Source organism: Haemaphysalis longicornis, unplaced genomic scaffold (assembly GCF_048455015.1).
Source record: "Haemaphysalis longicornis isolate Haplotype H1 unplaced genomic scaffold, Haemaphysalis longicornis Haplotype H1 scaffold_10, whole genome shotgun sequence".
NCBI classification, from domain to species: Eukaryota; Metazoa; Arthropoda; class Arachnida; order Ixodida; family Ixodidae; genus Haemaphysalis; species Haemaphysalis longicornis.
In genome coordinates this window covers 15,619,295-15,635,405 of record NW_027526204.1, presented here as the reverse complement: position 1 = coordinate 15,635,405, position 16,111 = coordinate 15,619,295, and the positions used below count along the sequence as shown (strand labels likewise).

Genomic DNA, 16,111 nt, shown 5'->3' with positions numbered 1-16,111 from the left:
CCCTCCCACATATATTCCCGAGGTGCACGTTCACCACAACATAATTTTATTAACGTTGCTATGGCTAGCCACCTCCCTTTTGGCATTATATTTCCCTCGACATGCACGAATAATTACAAATAGAATTCAAAAGTAACCAGTTCCGCTATCGAGCGTCGCCTGAACAAATCGCAAAAATGCAGCCGCGCCCACAACTTTCGATGTGTCGATTGCCCTATTCTTCAGTATTCAAGCTTGCTGTCCAACAGCAATAACTCAGCGTAGCAAAACGTCACTACGAGTCTAAATTCCACTTCAAGAATCTTTATCATAGACACATACACTGCATTTTACACTCAGCGGGCACCAAGTTGTTTTCGATGAACTCTGCTTACTGAGCCGCGCAACTTTCCATTATGTGGCACCCGTTTTAAAGCATTGTCGCAGTGGTAACATCACTGTTCGGTACAGAAACAGATAAAATGACTAAACATGACCCAGCCACCTAGATAACCTTAACCAGAAAGAAAACTGGCGAAGTGCACAAAGCGCCTCAATAACTTATCCGGCACTTTGCCCAGCTATTGGGAGGGCGGTTGCAGCGAACACCGCCAGAGGGCCATTTCCGCTTAAAAGCTATTGTTTACTTCGATCCACTGGCTTCTTTCTGCCATATGTATGCTTTTACAATACAATAAAAAGGGCGCCAGAAAGCGGAACACAATGGCTCGGCCAATACACCAATAACAAGATGGCAGTGCCTGGTGGTGAAATTCTGGAGCAACAGAGCACCAAAAACTGCGTTTTTTGTCAACTTTTGCAAATCATTTGTCCCCTGAGCTGTTATAAATATTTTCCAATGGACCTCTGCAATGGCTTTTGATGGGATTACTTTGTAAATGCACAGAATATGAAATGTGCAAACTCAAAAACGACTTCAAAAACGACGATTGGGACATTTTTTGCTATCTGTTCCCTCAGATTTATCAAGTCGTGATTAATCAATCAATCAAATAAAAACATTGTCACCTTGCTCGGAAAATCATGATGACACTTTCACCCCTAGAAACTGATGTGAGCGTCAAAACCTAGCAAAGGAGCAGTTTGGTGCAATTTTAGAAAATTTTCATGCCTTTGGAGCAGCTTGGAGCACAAAAACGAATTTGTACCAAACTGCACAGGACGCACAGCCGTCTCACCCCTGCAGATGGTGATGGTCCAGATGGTCCAGCAGGTCTGCCAACAATTCCTACACTGGCAGTAGCAAGATTTCATCTTTTCCAAACAGGGAAAACAAATTTACAACTCTGGTTCAACACACTAACGTGCTATCACAGTATTCCATACGTCCACAACAAAATTGTTAACACCAGAACTCTTTTGATAGATGCTGCTTAAAACACAAACATGGTCGATTTTTAACTTCAGTAATGCAATTTGAAAAACACTGAGAACAAAAGAACACACAGGTAATGTCTGTGTATTTTGTTTCCAGGCTCGGTCACTTCTGCTTTTTAATCAATCTAAATTTGCTTTAAGACCATGAGAAAGCTAACATGCATAAAGGTGCTCTTATAAATTCAGGCTTTGCACCATTAGCCCGCAACCTAGCTACTACACCAATGAAGTGCAAACTGACACACCTCCTTTCCCATACCCCAAACTCGAATTGCCACCCTTTGTACACTTGAAGTTGCAAAGAAGAAATAGTCCTGGCATCAGCTTTGCCCTACCCGCGTAGCATAAACAAATTTCGCAAAAGTTATTTATAATGCTTCTAACAGAGAGCTGCCGCACAATCTGGAAGTTCGCTGTTGCAAGAAAAATACCATAGAAAAGCCCAGCGCTTGCGTGTTTTGCGGCAACCGCCAAGTACCGGGCTTGTGCAGTAGCTTCAGCAAACAAAACAAGAATGTCAGCACTGTCATCAGTGCTACCGCACATGTAAAAAAAAACTCCACGGCCAATCCTCAACATGAAAGGACACCCGGCTTGGGAGACGTCACCGCAGCTGCCGCATTTTAAATGCAGAGCACATTAGGCAGTCGTTTTGTCGTCTTAGCTCGCTCGCTCAGCCCAGTTATACAGAGCACCAAGACGGCGTCCTGAGTAACGCTGTTGTTCGCAGGGTACCCCAGAGGCTTTGAAAGCCAAGCGGTTTATATAGTCATAAATGTTCAAAAGCTCGTGAAACGCTGGTGCTTGTAATACATCTTCCCATTCTTAAGCGCCAAGAAAACTATAGGTACATTTGAGAAAAAATATACGTAATTACCCGCACCGCCCGCGTTCCTTTAGTTAAGGATGCCCATAGGTTAGTTTTTACAATTAAACGCAAAATGTGGCTCTGCAATGCTGGCACGTGCGAAAAGAAAAGCACAAAGAGAACAAAACTCCCGCTGGCACACTTTCAGGCAGGGGGCGCGCAAGCACTGCGAAGGCGGGAAATCTAAATTGCATTGGGTGGTAGCAGTAAGTGGATAACGGCGGTACAGCCTATTATGGCGAATCACTGCTTTGCACTTTTTTAGAAGCCAGTATGTATAATTGGAGACATGGCTACGAGTGTGCCGATCCTTCCCGACATGACTTTCAGAACCTCCCACACCCCAGCCTCAAGTCAATGAGAAACAGCTGGTGGAAGTGTACCATGCTAAGGATAACTCCACATCCACCACTCACTGCAAAGATGACGACCTCTCCGATGCATATGATGACGATTACTAGCACAGCAACTATGAAAATAAGCAATGATTTCAAAACTTTACTACGTGCCCAGCAATGCTCAGCTACAACAGCTTTGCCATTCTAGTCGAGCGTGAGTGCAAGCTCCCCTTGACTTTGTACGATTAAAAGTTTCCTTAACTGCCTTGCCTACTCTGTGATATACTCAGAATAGAAACAATAACGAAAAATCAGACCTGCAAATCCTGCCTTTGTTTGGGAGCCAGCACTGATGAGTGATGTCAGAGAACACTGCGTACCTGAAAAGATAAATATTAGTAATGCATACCACCTAGCAGTTACAGAGAATAGGCTCAGTACCTATTGTACTTGTGGTAATGGCCGTCTGGGTGTAATGGCTGCAGGAGACACCCTGGCTGCAGGCTGCATCGAGAGACAGTGCCACAACACAGCTTATTGGCATCAACAATGTTGTATGTGGCATGCTTGCAGTTGTTTTTGCAGTGCCTCCTGGAAGCAAAAAACACAACCACCAAAGAAAATTCCCATAATCCAACTACACTGCAAAAGAATCAGCAACAGCCCAATCGCTAGTTTCCCAGTGCTAAAGAAAACAACATGCACACAATTGAGCACACTAGATAGGCCTTTTTAAACAGTATAGCAAACAGATCAGCTTGCCTGCTATGCCAAATTTGCCGACTAACCATGCATTTTTCTTATCCTTCAGCCAAACTGTTGTTTACAGAGTAATAATGCAGGAGTGCCACCCAGAAGTGCTACTTAGTTGCCTATAGTTGCTCCTCCATCAAGAAATACAGTCCCTCACAAGTGAATTTTTTACACACTCGATTAGTCATAATGAATGACACAATTGAAGCTATCTGAGTAGACTGGTTCATGTATGACTCATTACTTGGAAGCAATGATTGTAAAAGCAAATACTTTTCGTGTTTTGTGAGAGGAGAAAAATTTACACACTAAAATGAGCTTTCGTATTGTGGCAAAGGGATGCCGGTGCACTTGATATCCCAATTAACTTACTCATAGAGTCTATGTGAGAGCACGATAATTTCATAGGATGAAAACCCAGTGTACCTGTCCCAGGCACCACGTTAAAGGCCAATTCAAAACACCCAAAATGGTTGACGGCAGAACGAAAGAAAACGGTGATGTACACAATGTTGGGCGAATTTGGGCATGAGTGGAAGTTTGACAAGGAACTACCAGACAGCAGGATTGGCACATCTTGCAAGTTGGCTGCATGGCGCCATTAATCATATGCCGGACAGAGCTTGCGCTGGTGGCAGGTATGCAAAAAATTCAAAAAGTAATTTGAACATTGGTAGAATTCAAAATTACACACTGGTTTTCTGTCCTTTTAGACACATTTATTTTTTTTTTCTCAGGATGTACGCCTCCTTAAGTTTTTGTGGGCCTGGCATTAATCTTCGCCCCCTTTTTAGTCAGTGGACACAGTGGTGCTGCCAGCATCAGAACCAAGCGAGTTGCGGGCATGCCTGGCGACTGTGCCTGCTGAAGGCCGTGTCTGTAAAACTAACTTCCCAATGCAGGCAAGCAGCTGAAATTACGTATCCTTTATTTTGTATCCACCCTTGCATTTTCTCCTTTTCGAAGTCCAGTAGCTGCTACCCCATGTACCAAATTAGTACGAGCCCTCACATCTGCCTGCAGTAATCGTCATTTCCGTTTCCAGTATGCGGCAGTGATATATTTCAGAAGACGCTTGATGACCACGAAACAAAACTGCAAAATGAGCCTAATAACCATATCGCGTTGAAATTTTTTACATAATTTTGAATTCCTACAGCAGTTGCTGCGGCCGCAGCAACGGCAGATAGTAATATTGCAGGAGCACAGGCTAGCTATGTGGTTGAATACGGGCATTTATGGCGCTCAAAACAGCCGTTGCCTAAAACTGTGGAATTAATCCTCACAATGACCCCAAATTCACGTCCATTAAATCTCCCCCCCTTGGTGTGGCCTGCCCAACAGCTACAACAACTTTGCCATTGAAGTCTTGAGTGTGAGTGCAAGCTTCCCTTGACTTTTTATGATAAAACTTTTCTTAACTGCCTTGCCTGCTCTGTGAGATACTCATAATAGAAACAATAATGAAAAATCAGACCTCCAAATCCTGCCTCTGTTTGGGAGCCAGCACTGATGAGTGATGTCAGAGAACACTGCGTACCTGAAAAGAAAAATATTAGTAATGCATACCACCTAGCGGTTGCAGCGAATAGGCTCATACCTATTGTACTTGTGGTAATGGCTGTCTGGGTGTAATGGCTGCACGAGACACCCTGGCTGCAGGCTGCATCCAGAGGCAGTGCCACAACACAGCTTCTTGGCATCGATAATGTTGTATGTGGCATGCTTGCTGTTGTTCTTGCAGTCCTCTCCGCCTGTGAGAGCGATAGTTCCCTTTCACTCCACCACGTCATCTGTGGCACTCACATTTTGGTGATGTGGCAGTGGGTTGGAAATAAAAGCAGCAATGGCGTTCGTGCACATAGAGATCTCTGTTTTCATGATTGGGAGCTTAGAGCAAAAAAAAGATGAGGAGGGTGGCAAACGTGCCAGGCGCTACTGACTGTCACGTTTGCCACCATCCTCGTCTTTTTTTTACTGTAAGCTCTCATTCAGTATGTACCAACTAGCCCAACAACACGTTCTGTCTCTGTTTTCATACACAGCTGTCTTGTTTTAAAACAACAGTTGAGCTGTTAGTTACACTTCGTGTGGGGTGTACATGTGGTCTTCTGTGAGTCTTGCGCAAATTAGTGTGAAGCCAGCATTTCATTGGCCCCTTGAACTGCCCTTGTCACACACTTTTCATTTTTATAGAGGCCCAAGAAGGAGGGGCATAAAGGTGTGAACATCAAAGATACCACCAGTTCAGGATACTACATGCGGCACCAATTAGAAACAAAAAAGCTGAAATAAGCTAAACATTTGCTTTTGTTCATTCAACAGAGTCAAGACATGTTTACTGTACTGTTCCAGTCGATAACATGTGCAAAAAAGAAAATATAAACAGGTTGGTAGAATAGTTTAAAAATTTATATGGTAATGGCGAATAGTATTTTGAGTTATGCCACGGTTTTCACAAGTTTTTAGCATAATACTAACAAACTTAAGAGATTAAGACTGTTTTTTCCCTAATGTATGAATCTCACCAGTTGGTATAAGCTCAGACACAGAATCCAAACGACTATAATAAGATTATCAAGAGTAAAGAAATGTCAGGTGTAAAAACTTTCTTTTTGATTAATATTTGAGTCCCATAAGCTGACACGATGTCCCAAACAGAATTTGTGCAATAATATTTAAAATAAGTGAAGTCAACAAGCCTTCTTAAAACATTTTCAAGCAATTCGATATTGTTTCTTCCAGAGAGGACTGGAACTGAGTAGGCATCATGAATTTTAAACCAAATTAAAGTAAGGTACAAAAGTAATCTTTTGCTGGATTATAGGTGACTTGACGCCTCCATGAACACAGTTCATGACCGACAGATAAAGAAATATTGGCTATGTGACTTCCAGTTCAAGTTCTTAGTTTATGAATAGCCAAATAAGTATATTCCTGAGCTTCTTTTAACAGATTTCCTGAAAAAGATAAAAATTTGAGTGGATTCTTTTTGTTGAGGATATAAAGGAAGATGGGATCATCCAGTTTAAACACGGTGGCCCATTTTTTACTTCCGGAAAGGATATTACTAAAAAATGGTGAACCTGCGTGTAAATAGCCTTTGCAAAGATGGGCTCGTTTCCAATGAAACAATTCACAAAAAATTTAAAGATGGGACCAAGGGTGCTACGCCGGGAACCATTAAACAGAGCAAGAAGCGTGTCAGCTGTTTGCTCTATCTGAGAAATAGGCAGAAACGCAAGCTACTAGAAAGGAAGGAGGGGAGAGGGTGATGCATGTTGTGAATTTATTTTTTATAGTTTGGCCAGATAATGGGTTTGAAAAGGCTGTGTGAGTGATTAAAAAAACCTTCCTTCCCATTGTATGGATCCTTCATGAATGCTCAATGAAGAGTTTATTGAGCATTCTTAACTTGAGGCAGTGAAATGGTCGAACTGTTATCATGATAATGAACAATGCCTATTTCTTGTATATATTTTTAATATTCTTAATCTTGTGTGCGTCCTCTCTTTTCGCTGTTATCTAGTTATCTAGGGGCAGCCTGTTCTTTCATATTGCAGGGAGGAAAATAAATACTTTTGTTGGTAGTCAGTGCCATGTGCATATAGCCTTTTTTTTGCCCTGCCTTGAGTGGTTTTTGTTTTGGTAATATGAATGAACGAGCCCAAAGGCTTCCATTGCGTCAGTTGATTTCTTCAACATCGGCCGTCTTTTTCCCTTAGTTCGTTCTGAATATCTGCTCATCGTTTCCGGCCTCGCATACCAAAACAACGGTCAGCCACGATGCATTCATCAAACCAAAAGGTGGCCAACACATTCACATTCTTTTGATGAAGCTGGAACCCAAAGCCTGGGTAGTGACCACAACCGGCTGCTGCTTATGTTTGGGGGGAGGTATTAGAGAAGGAGCATTGCCGGCATTAGGATAAGATGGAACTGATTGCACAAGGGCTGGAGGAAAGACCTCAGGTTGAGTACTTGAAGTTGGTCAAGCCGGTGCAGGCTGCAAAAAGGATGAAGAGAGGCCGAAACCAGCGTGCCAAGCATGGTCCAAACAGATGGTGGAACGCAGCTGTCCGAACTGCACTACAGGAGAGGAAGGCGGCATGTCAACAACATCGGACGGCAGTACCGGCTCAGTTCGCAAACGGCAGTACCTGAGCCAGTTCGCAAACAGCAGTGGGACACCTACAGAGAAAAGTACGTGGCAGCCTGCATCATACACAACCGCATCCGCTAAATGAACAAGAAGTTCATTGAGGAATTGAAAAGGAGTGGGTGGGAGGCACCACGAAAGTTCTGGCAGCATGTCCGATGCTCGCACAAACATGCCGAGTCCAAACAGCAGCTGCGACACCCAGAGACTCAACCGCTTCTGTTGGAGGGGGACAGCAGGGAGCTCATGGTGTCTGTTGTTGCAGCTCTCTTCAAGGAACAACACCCAGGTGGCGTTTCAGAAGTGATTGAGCGTGGATGCACCAGGCAGGACGGCGCAGAGACAAGCACAGATGGGCAAGGGCAAGATGGAGGCCATACAGCGGACCTAGAAGAGTGGCTTGGGTCAATAGGTGAAATGAGTTGGAGCGGGCTCTAATTCATATCCCGGCCCGAACAGCAATCGTTCTGGACGGCTTCCCAGTGAGCCTGCTGAAGTGCCTGGGCGCTGGACAGCTTCCCACTGAGCCTGCTGAAGTGCCTGGGCCCAAGGCAGTGCGAGGCATTGCGTTAAATGTTCGACATCATTCTGGTCACGGGGCAGGTGCCCAAAGAGTGGAGCTGCAGCCGGATGATGTTCATCCCCAAGGGAACTGGAGATCGCAGCAGCTGGAAGGCCTACAGGCCAATCACTGTCACAGTGGTACCGTATCAGGTCTTCACCCAGATCCTTTGGAGACAGCTGCAGGCATGGGCAGAACGAGAAGGAGCCCCTGGGAAAACTCCAAAACCGCCTTTGCAGGGGCAGATGGCTGGATGACAACATCTACGTCCTGACCCAGTGCATACAGGTGGCCCGCCTGCAAGGGCGGAAACTACGGGCTGCTTCTCTGGACATGGAGAAGGCATACGACAGGGTTGACCACACCTTACTGTGGAAGCTACAGGACAAGGACAGGACTGGAAGGACAAGCCTGCCAGTGGAGGTAGTATGATTGCTGCAGCGCCTGTATGTGGACACAGAAGTGATCATGGAACAAAGCACAATAGGCTTTGACTGGACATATGAGGAGGGGAGGACAATCCACCAGCAACTACCCCGCCTCATGTACACTGGTGATATTGTCCTTACATCTGACTCTCGTTCTGACCTGCAGTGACTCCTGGACATTTGCACCAAGCACGCAGAGCTGTTGGGGCTCAGGTTCAGTATGCCGAAGTGTGCCATACTTTGCTGGGGCGATACGTGCATTCGCAGAGGGAGAAGTGCTCACAGTGCAGCGGAAGCCTGTCCCTTTTGCAGTGACATATTGGTACCTGGGTGTGGACTTGAACACCGATCCAGACTACTTGGCTGCACATGAACGGGGGCTTCGCGGAAAGGCACTAAGCAGCCAGGACATCCTGAGGGCCCGAATACTCTGGTTCTTAACAAGGTGGAGGTTTTCAGGAGCCTCTGGAAGATGGTGCACGTTCCGGTACTCACGTTTGCTAATGTAGTGCTTTGACTGTCATCAGCCACCCGGCAGTACTTGGAGATGACAAAGGGAGGTGGGACGACTGGCTCTGGGTGCCCACCGGTCGACACCAAAAGAGGCAGTCCAAGGAGATGTAGGCTGGTTCTCATTTGAGGCACGAGAGGCCGTGGCCAAGCTTTGTTTTGACATCCGCACATGCTTGCTAAGCGACACGCTCTGGAAACACCGGGTTCACCTGTGTATGCTGCTCGCAGGTGACACCACAAGGTGGAGGAATAGGGTGCGCGCACTGGCCTACAAGAACGAGGTGCCGCTACCGGTTTTAAATAACATCAAGGAGACCAGCCTGAGACCAGCTGCGGGAGTGAGTGGTAGCTGCGGAAACGAGATGAGCGGAAAAGGCCGTGACGAAACCATCTCTCTATCTGTACGCATCACACAAGCACACCAGTTCCCAGGAGCATTTTTACAACTTGCCAGGAAGTGCGATGCTGTTCAAAGCGCTGGCTGGGGTGGTGAGGACGCGGATGTGGAGGTGGAAGTCACACGATGCGGAGGAGGTGATGTGTGCGGTGAGGAAGAGGAGGCGGCAGAACACATTGTGTTGCGTTGCGAACAACTGAATCCCCATCACTCTAGTGATGCCACCACCATGGCGGAGGTGCTAGGTTTCATTGCACAACCCCCGCCAGGGAGCACACTGGCAACGGACAACACCACGGATGCGAGTGCAGTGCCAACGGTGCAGGTGACTAGTGACGAGGTGCCGGATCCAGTTCGTACTACCATAAAATTCCGGGCAAGCGCCCCCAACTGTGCAAGCGCCCCCTGGCCACTTCAGTGCTAATTTCACATTTCCGTGCCATTCCGGGAAAGCACCCCTCCTCCCTCCGCGCAGTTATCATGCACCACTTGCAGGCAACACTGGCTTGCTGGAGCCAGTCTAAGAATCCAATCCAATCTGCTTCAACTGAACGCTACACGCCATTTGTTTCTTTGTTTTGGCGATGGTAGGTCGTGCATTCCTACACAGTTGCAAAAGAAAATCGAGGTGATCCGATGGCACCGAGAGCACGGGAAAAACGTGCACCAGACCTCTCGACAGTTCAAGCTCGACCGAAAGCGCATACGGGAATAGGTGAAGAATTTCGACAATCACCTGCAGCAAAATTTCGGAAAAGCAAAACTTCGACGGAAGCTAAGCAACGGCGCCACAGTGTTCAGCGAGTACGTGGACGATGCGCTGTTCCAGTTCTTAGAGCGCGAAAGAAGCGCGGGACGCGCCGTTAGCAACCGGCTGCTGTCTGAAAAGGCTGTGAAAATAGCGAACAGCATGCAGTTAGGTAACTTTGTAGCTTCCAGCCACTACATAAGCAGGTTTGGAAGCAGCGGTTCGGCATTGCAATGCGCCGCGCCATGAACGAGAGCCAGAGGACGCCCGAGGAATCTGCGGAGGCATTGAGCGCCTTCCGGACTTCCGCAAACTTCTTGCGATGGCGAAATGACGTCAAAAGGCAACTTTAAGAAGCCGTCGCAGCAGCAGGTCCTCGTGGCGCGCTGCTTCAAGGGGTGCGGCATTGCAAACGCAATCGATGGCTCCGAGGACGGCGACCTGCACAGCGGGCTGGCAGATGTCGGAGCGGTGGTGCAAGACCGGGGCGGACTGAAAGATGAGTGCACCGAACTGTTTTTTGCTACAGACTCTGAGGAGCCTTTCGATGGTTTCGAAAGTGACGAACAGCAGTAAGATCAAGCCGTGGCACCCGAAGACTGAGGCAGCAGAGTGCTGCAAACTTTTTTTTTTTGCTGCTAAGTTTTCCAATGGTTTCCAAAGTAACTAACAGTAACAACTTTTGCGTAATAAAGTTCATCTTCCTAATGAAAGTTTAAAACCACGCGCACTGCGTTTTTTTTCGTAAAAAGTATTGTCGCCACCATCTTGAATTTCGGTGCCGTTCCGGGATAGCGCCCCCCCTTCACTTTGCCAGTAATTCCGCCTTGCTCAGAGGGGGGGCGCTTGCTCGGAATTTTACGGTAAAATGAGTCGACTGGAGGAATGGCAAAGACGTACCCGTTAGCATGAGGAAAGGTGATGACGGATAAAACTCTCGAGGTTAGGACGCCACAGCGATTACCGTATTTTCCAGTCTATAAGTTGCACCCCCCTAAAATTGAGTTTTTCAGAAAAAAAAGTATATAAGTCGCACCGGTATATAAGACGCAACAGTATAAGTGCGTCTTGCACTTGTTAATTAGGTTAACTCATAGTGATTAAGATCGTTAGAAGGAGCGGCGAAAGTACATGGTTGCGGCGGCCGCCGCCTATGAACGCATCGCCCGGTAAGGAGGGCTAGACACATGCATATACCGTCCAAAGTCTAGACAGAACTTCTCAAAAATGGTTTAGTGATATACACAGATGGCATGTACTGAAAACGGCGTTTAGGCAAAACCATCGAAGTCTTCGTCCTCCGACGTGCTAATAAACAATTCAGCAACGTCAAGTTGGAGTTATGCCGGCACATCGCTGTCGTCCTCCAACTCACTGATGTCCTTTTCGCCAGCATCGTCACTGTTTGCGGACCAGATCCCTCCGGCCTTTATGAACCCGGTTACAACTGTTTTTGTAGAAATGGAGTCCCAAGAGTCGGAGACAAATTTGGCCACCTCTCCGAACGTCATGCATCTCTTGTGTGCTGTCATAAATCAGCGCAATAAAGGTGTCATGGCAGACGGAAGTGACCCGACCGGAAGCAGCCCGAAAATCGAAACTTATCAGCACACTGTCATCTTAAAAATTCGCAGCACGTTTACCTCCTTCAGAGTAACCCTCTGTAATAATTTGTAGGCTGCATTTTGTTTTTGCAACTCCGTTCCACATTTGAATTTATTCTGAACTGTAGTTACTGCGCATGGCAGAAAGTGGCGTGCGGTTGATGCAGGCCATTATTGGCGTGCGGTTGATGCAGGACAGGCAAGGCATTATTTTCGGTGCGCCTTAACACATGCACGGAGCGTGTCACTGTGTTCCACCTGGCGGACATCATCCACAGGACCACAAAAAGGTCCCCCTTGATTACTTCGCTTGTGGCTGAGTTAAAGCAGTAGCTGCTCAATGACCCGATATTGGTAAGTGCACTCTGAAAAAACGAGGGACCAGTGGCCAAGCGGTTAAGTGAAGTAATTCGTAGGTAAGAACATGCGCTCCTTGTTAGTCATTTGGAACAGAACACGAAGATGGCTTGGTGGGCTAGTTAGTGTAGCATCATGAAGGGTTTAACAGTGCACAAAGACGACGACACAGACGGTACAGATGACAGGACAAGCGCTGAACTAGAACTGATTTTTTATTTCGCCATGAAAGACATATAACCCAAGACACATCCAATAACAAGGCCAAATAAATATGACAAACACATAACGGGCGCGAGATAAGTGTTTCCATTAGATTTATTGGGCCTTATTATTGGATGTGTCTTGGGTTACATGTCTTTCATGACGAAATAAAAAATCAGTCTTAGTTAAGCGCTTCTCTTGTCATCTCTACCGTGTGTGTCGTCGTCTTTGTGCGCTGTTAACCCCTTTATGAGGAACAGAATAGTGCTACACTATGTCCGATTTAGAAAAGTTGATTTGTGGAGATGTGGGTTGAACTGGCAAGAAAACAGCAAACTTTGCACCCTCGCTGCTTTATAACAGACTGAAACCATCTCCACAATTTCACAACTGGAAGGGTCATGCAGTATATGTTCCCCGCGTACTTCGCGCATTGTGCCACACATTAATTAGTAAGAATACACCTGTTCTTGCTTCATTACACCGCAGGTGTAGCAGCGGTATACGCTGCCCATTTCATGAACGCTGAATGATATTTCAGCTTGGAAAATAACCTCCAAATGAGCGTAGCAGGTTTCGTGACCACGAGTGGCGTACAATGGAAAGCTCAAGAGGCCACACACGCCCGCGCGGCTCCAAGCAGGGCAACACGGGCCAGCCGATATGGCAACAGAGGCTCGGGACAGGTTTCGAGTCTGCAGAAGCGACAAACGCCACGAGCGAAGGCAGACATACCTTTTCAGGAGCAGCTGTGGTGCCCAGAGAGATGTTTCCGCAGATCCCCGACCGTCTTGAAAGGAACACACGACGCTTTGTCCGCGCGCGGTCAGACAGCGACCTGCTACAACGACCACCATGCGTAAGGCGTGAGCTACTTTTCTTATCTGCGCCTTCCCGCGAAGACTACTTTTACACACGGCTGATCGCGAGCATTAAAGTTGTGCGCGATGCACAATAGAAGTACGATCTTTTCAAAATAGGGTAGCACCGATCCTTGCAGTTGTGCCATAACATAGTGAACTCTCCTGTCATCAATTCTACCTGCCTTGGACGGCCGTCGGGATCGGCGGCGCTGCAAGCGTATGCTACAGTGCCGCCACTCCGACGGTCATTTGACCCGTGAGAGCGACGCCCAGCCGCTTTCGACGCATGGCATAATTTGTTACTCACTACTTAATGGCAAACTCCATGTTTGCAAGTACAGGAGCTAACAAAGGGGCGCTGATTTCAGATACTTGAGCGCGAACGTATGCAGCGGAAAGCGTCGAGACGCCCGTGCAACAGAACACGGTGTGCGGTGTGCCGCACAAGCGGTAAAGGGGTTGATGGATGAACCATGGTGTGAACCGGCCGGAAGAAGCGCCGAGTTTCCTACCTGGCGCATAGGTACAGTGGAGAAACAACGCAACCAGGCAACACTGCAAGTACCTGCGCTAAACTATCTGGAACTTTTTTTTTAACCATATCAACTTCGCACGTTAGCTATAACATGAGCAGGCGACATAGATACAGCTGCAGCAGATCCAGAACATGTGCAGAGCGGCAAGAACTCAAGAACTCAACTCAAATACTCAGAAGACAGCAGTATAACATACGCTTGCAGCGCCGCCGTAACCGCCAGCCCTCCACCGCAAGCAGTACGGCTGGTACGGCGACACTCCACACTATGGTGTTTACTAAACCAGTGGCTCCTTTTCGTTCGACTAAAAGCGCAGGTTCCGTTGCGCAGCTCGGCGTCCCGTGTTTGAGTGAAAGTCGTCTGCGTTGGAACGTGCACTTACAAACATTCCTGACAGCGCATGTGCTACCGTTGTGTGCGTGTTCGCCGCGACGCGAAGGAGCTCCCGAGCTACAGCCAAAACATCTGTGCGGGCCTCGCCTCTGAGAAGGTCTGTCTGTCTTTGTTCATCGCGTTTGTCATGCCTCCTACCTCGCGCTGTGGGGCGTCTGGTGTGCACTGCTTCTAGCAGACCGTCTTCGTCCTCCGCACGGAGCGTGTTCCCCCGGTGACAGCCACCCTTCGGCCGCAGACGTCTTCAGGCGTGTTTGGAGTATAGCGGAGTGGCATGTATCGGAAGCATGCAAAGACGCAGGAAGCAATTTTATGCGCGCAGTGCTCATGAATGCAGTTATTGCAAGTGGACTCCCGATTCTCAAGTATCCCTAACCACTCATCGACGTGTGGGAAATACCACCCCAAAATTAAGCTCCGCTAGAATAAAACCATAACCGTAGCAATGTGCTTACTCGTGCAGACCAAAGTACCCGAAATACGCTGCAAATAGAACGTCCTAATATGAAGTCATCATCATGTGGCGACGCCTGCCTGTTCAGCAGCAGTGTCCACGAAGTCTACCGTACAGGGGGGTTCAAAAGAAATACGAACGGAGCACACAGCCTCCGACGCATGCCGCACCGTCTGGCTGCACTGTCAGGAAAGTGCGCGCATGCGTAGTTCTTTCAGAGCACTTGGGGGTGTGCCTACTGCTAGAGGAAATGCTTGATAAAGAAGCGACGCCGGTCATTTATTTTGAGGCGTCTTCCTATGCCCTGTCGCCACCGAGCATCCTGTTATCTACAACATTCGGGAACCAAGGCCGCACCAGGCAGCTTGCAACTAGCATCATGCTTTTCAACGGTCATCCTGCTCAGTGGCGACGCAGCGTGAAAAGGCCACTCAAAATGAACGACCGGCGTCGCTTCTTGTCAAGCATTTCCCCTAAATGTAGGCCACAGTCTCATACGCTCTCGAAGAAGTGCGCATGCGCGCAGTTTACTGACTTTCCTGCCAGGTGGTGCAGCATGCGTCGGTCGGAGGCCTCTTCTCCACTGGGTCATCTTGTGCTTCGAGTGCTGTGGACAATGCAGGGTCAATGAGCAGTTGCCCTTCGAATGTGCCATGAAGACAAACGTACAGCTTTGCTCAGTTTGAATGGACTAGGTCTTGGGAATTTGCTCAGCTCGATTCTATTAAGCGAAAAAACGGAAGAAATGTGAAACAGTTTCGAGTTTCATGCTGCAGTGACGTTTTATTTGAACAAGCGATGCAATATGGCCGAGCACCAAAACAGCCGAGCACCAAAACCGAGCTTGTATTTTGTTGACTGCATGTTAATGTCGAGTGAGGCAATCAGAAGGACTTGGAGTATCCACTGCAGTCCCCCACTCAACTTTCTTGGTGCCGGCTTGGGCCCATTTTCTCTGATTGCACGAACAAGACCATGCGACTTCGTAGACAAGTTTCCAGAAAGCAGCTGGGGAGTCGCCCTTAACGAATATGTTTTCCTTAGTATTTCCGTTAGTTGTGTCAAGTTCGCGATACCATTTTTAGCCTTGCTATCGGGAGAACGCAGCCTTTCTAATAAACCGAGCTTGTATTTTGTTTCCTGGCCCCTTTAGCTCTGACGCTGGCCGAGAAATGAAGGTGTACTTGTTCAGGGACCTGTGAAGGATGCTAGAATCTTGTTCATGCATGCTTAGTTGAAATGAGCGCTGCCTAAAGTCTTCCCTACGACAACAAATCCTAGGTTTCCACGGCCTAGAGCCATCCTTGGCAGTAATGCTTGCAACAACCAGCCACGACAGAGGATGTTGGGGTGAAGCATCACTGCAGTGACCAGAGATGCTTAAAGGAGCTTTGAAGACAAAATAGAAGTTTGTTTTATTCGAAAGATTTCGTGTTTTATAGCGCTCCCAGCACTTGTCGTGATACAAACGATGCTTTATTCACTGGGAAATTAATCAATTCAAGTTAAAATTTTGATTTTCCCACTAAATCGCGTCTTTCCTTGGTCTGCAATGAC

General features: G+C 47.4%; 2 protein-coding genes across 8 annotated transcripts in view; one reads left to right on the top strand and one right to left on the bottom strand.

Annotated features, from left to right (window-relative positions):
* Positions 1 to 14,797, bottom strand: part of LOC144158234 (uncharacterized) — a 65,142-nt gene extending 50,345 nt beyond the window's left edge. The window contains exons 1-6 of one of the 7 annotated variants that reach the window (XM_077688959.1): positions 14,239 to 14,796; positions 13,044 to 13,149; positions 4,937 to 5,090; positions 4,814 to 4,876; positions 3,025 to 3,174; positions 2,901 to 2,963 (exon numbers count right to left, since the gene is read on the bottom strand). In XM_077688959.1, coding sequence (XP_077545085.1) covers positions 2,901 to 2,963; positions 3,025 to 3,174; positions 4,814 to 4,876; positions 4,937 to 5,090; positions 13,044 to 13,149; positions 14,239 to 14,429 — 727 coding nt within the window. In that variant the 5' untranslated portion in view covers positions 14,430 to 14,796. Of the gene's footprint in view, positions 1 to 2,900; positions 2,964 to 3,024; positions 3,175 to 4,813; positions 4,877 to 4,936; positions 5,091 to 13,043; positions 13,150 to 14,238 lie in introns of all 7 variants that reach the window. The other 6 variants (XM_077688957.1, XM_077688956.1, XM_077688960.1 and 3 more) reach the window with 6 other exon arrangements.
* Positions 14,063 to 16,111, top strand: part of LOC144158242 (uncharacterized) — a 28,695-nt gene continuing 26,646 nt past the window's right edge. Inside the window, exon 1 of the mRNA XM_077688981.1 lies at positions 14,063 to 14,197. The gene's annotated coding sequence lies outside the window, so the exon portion shown is untranslated. The remainder of the gene's footprint in view (positions 14,198 to 16,111) is intronic.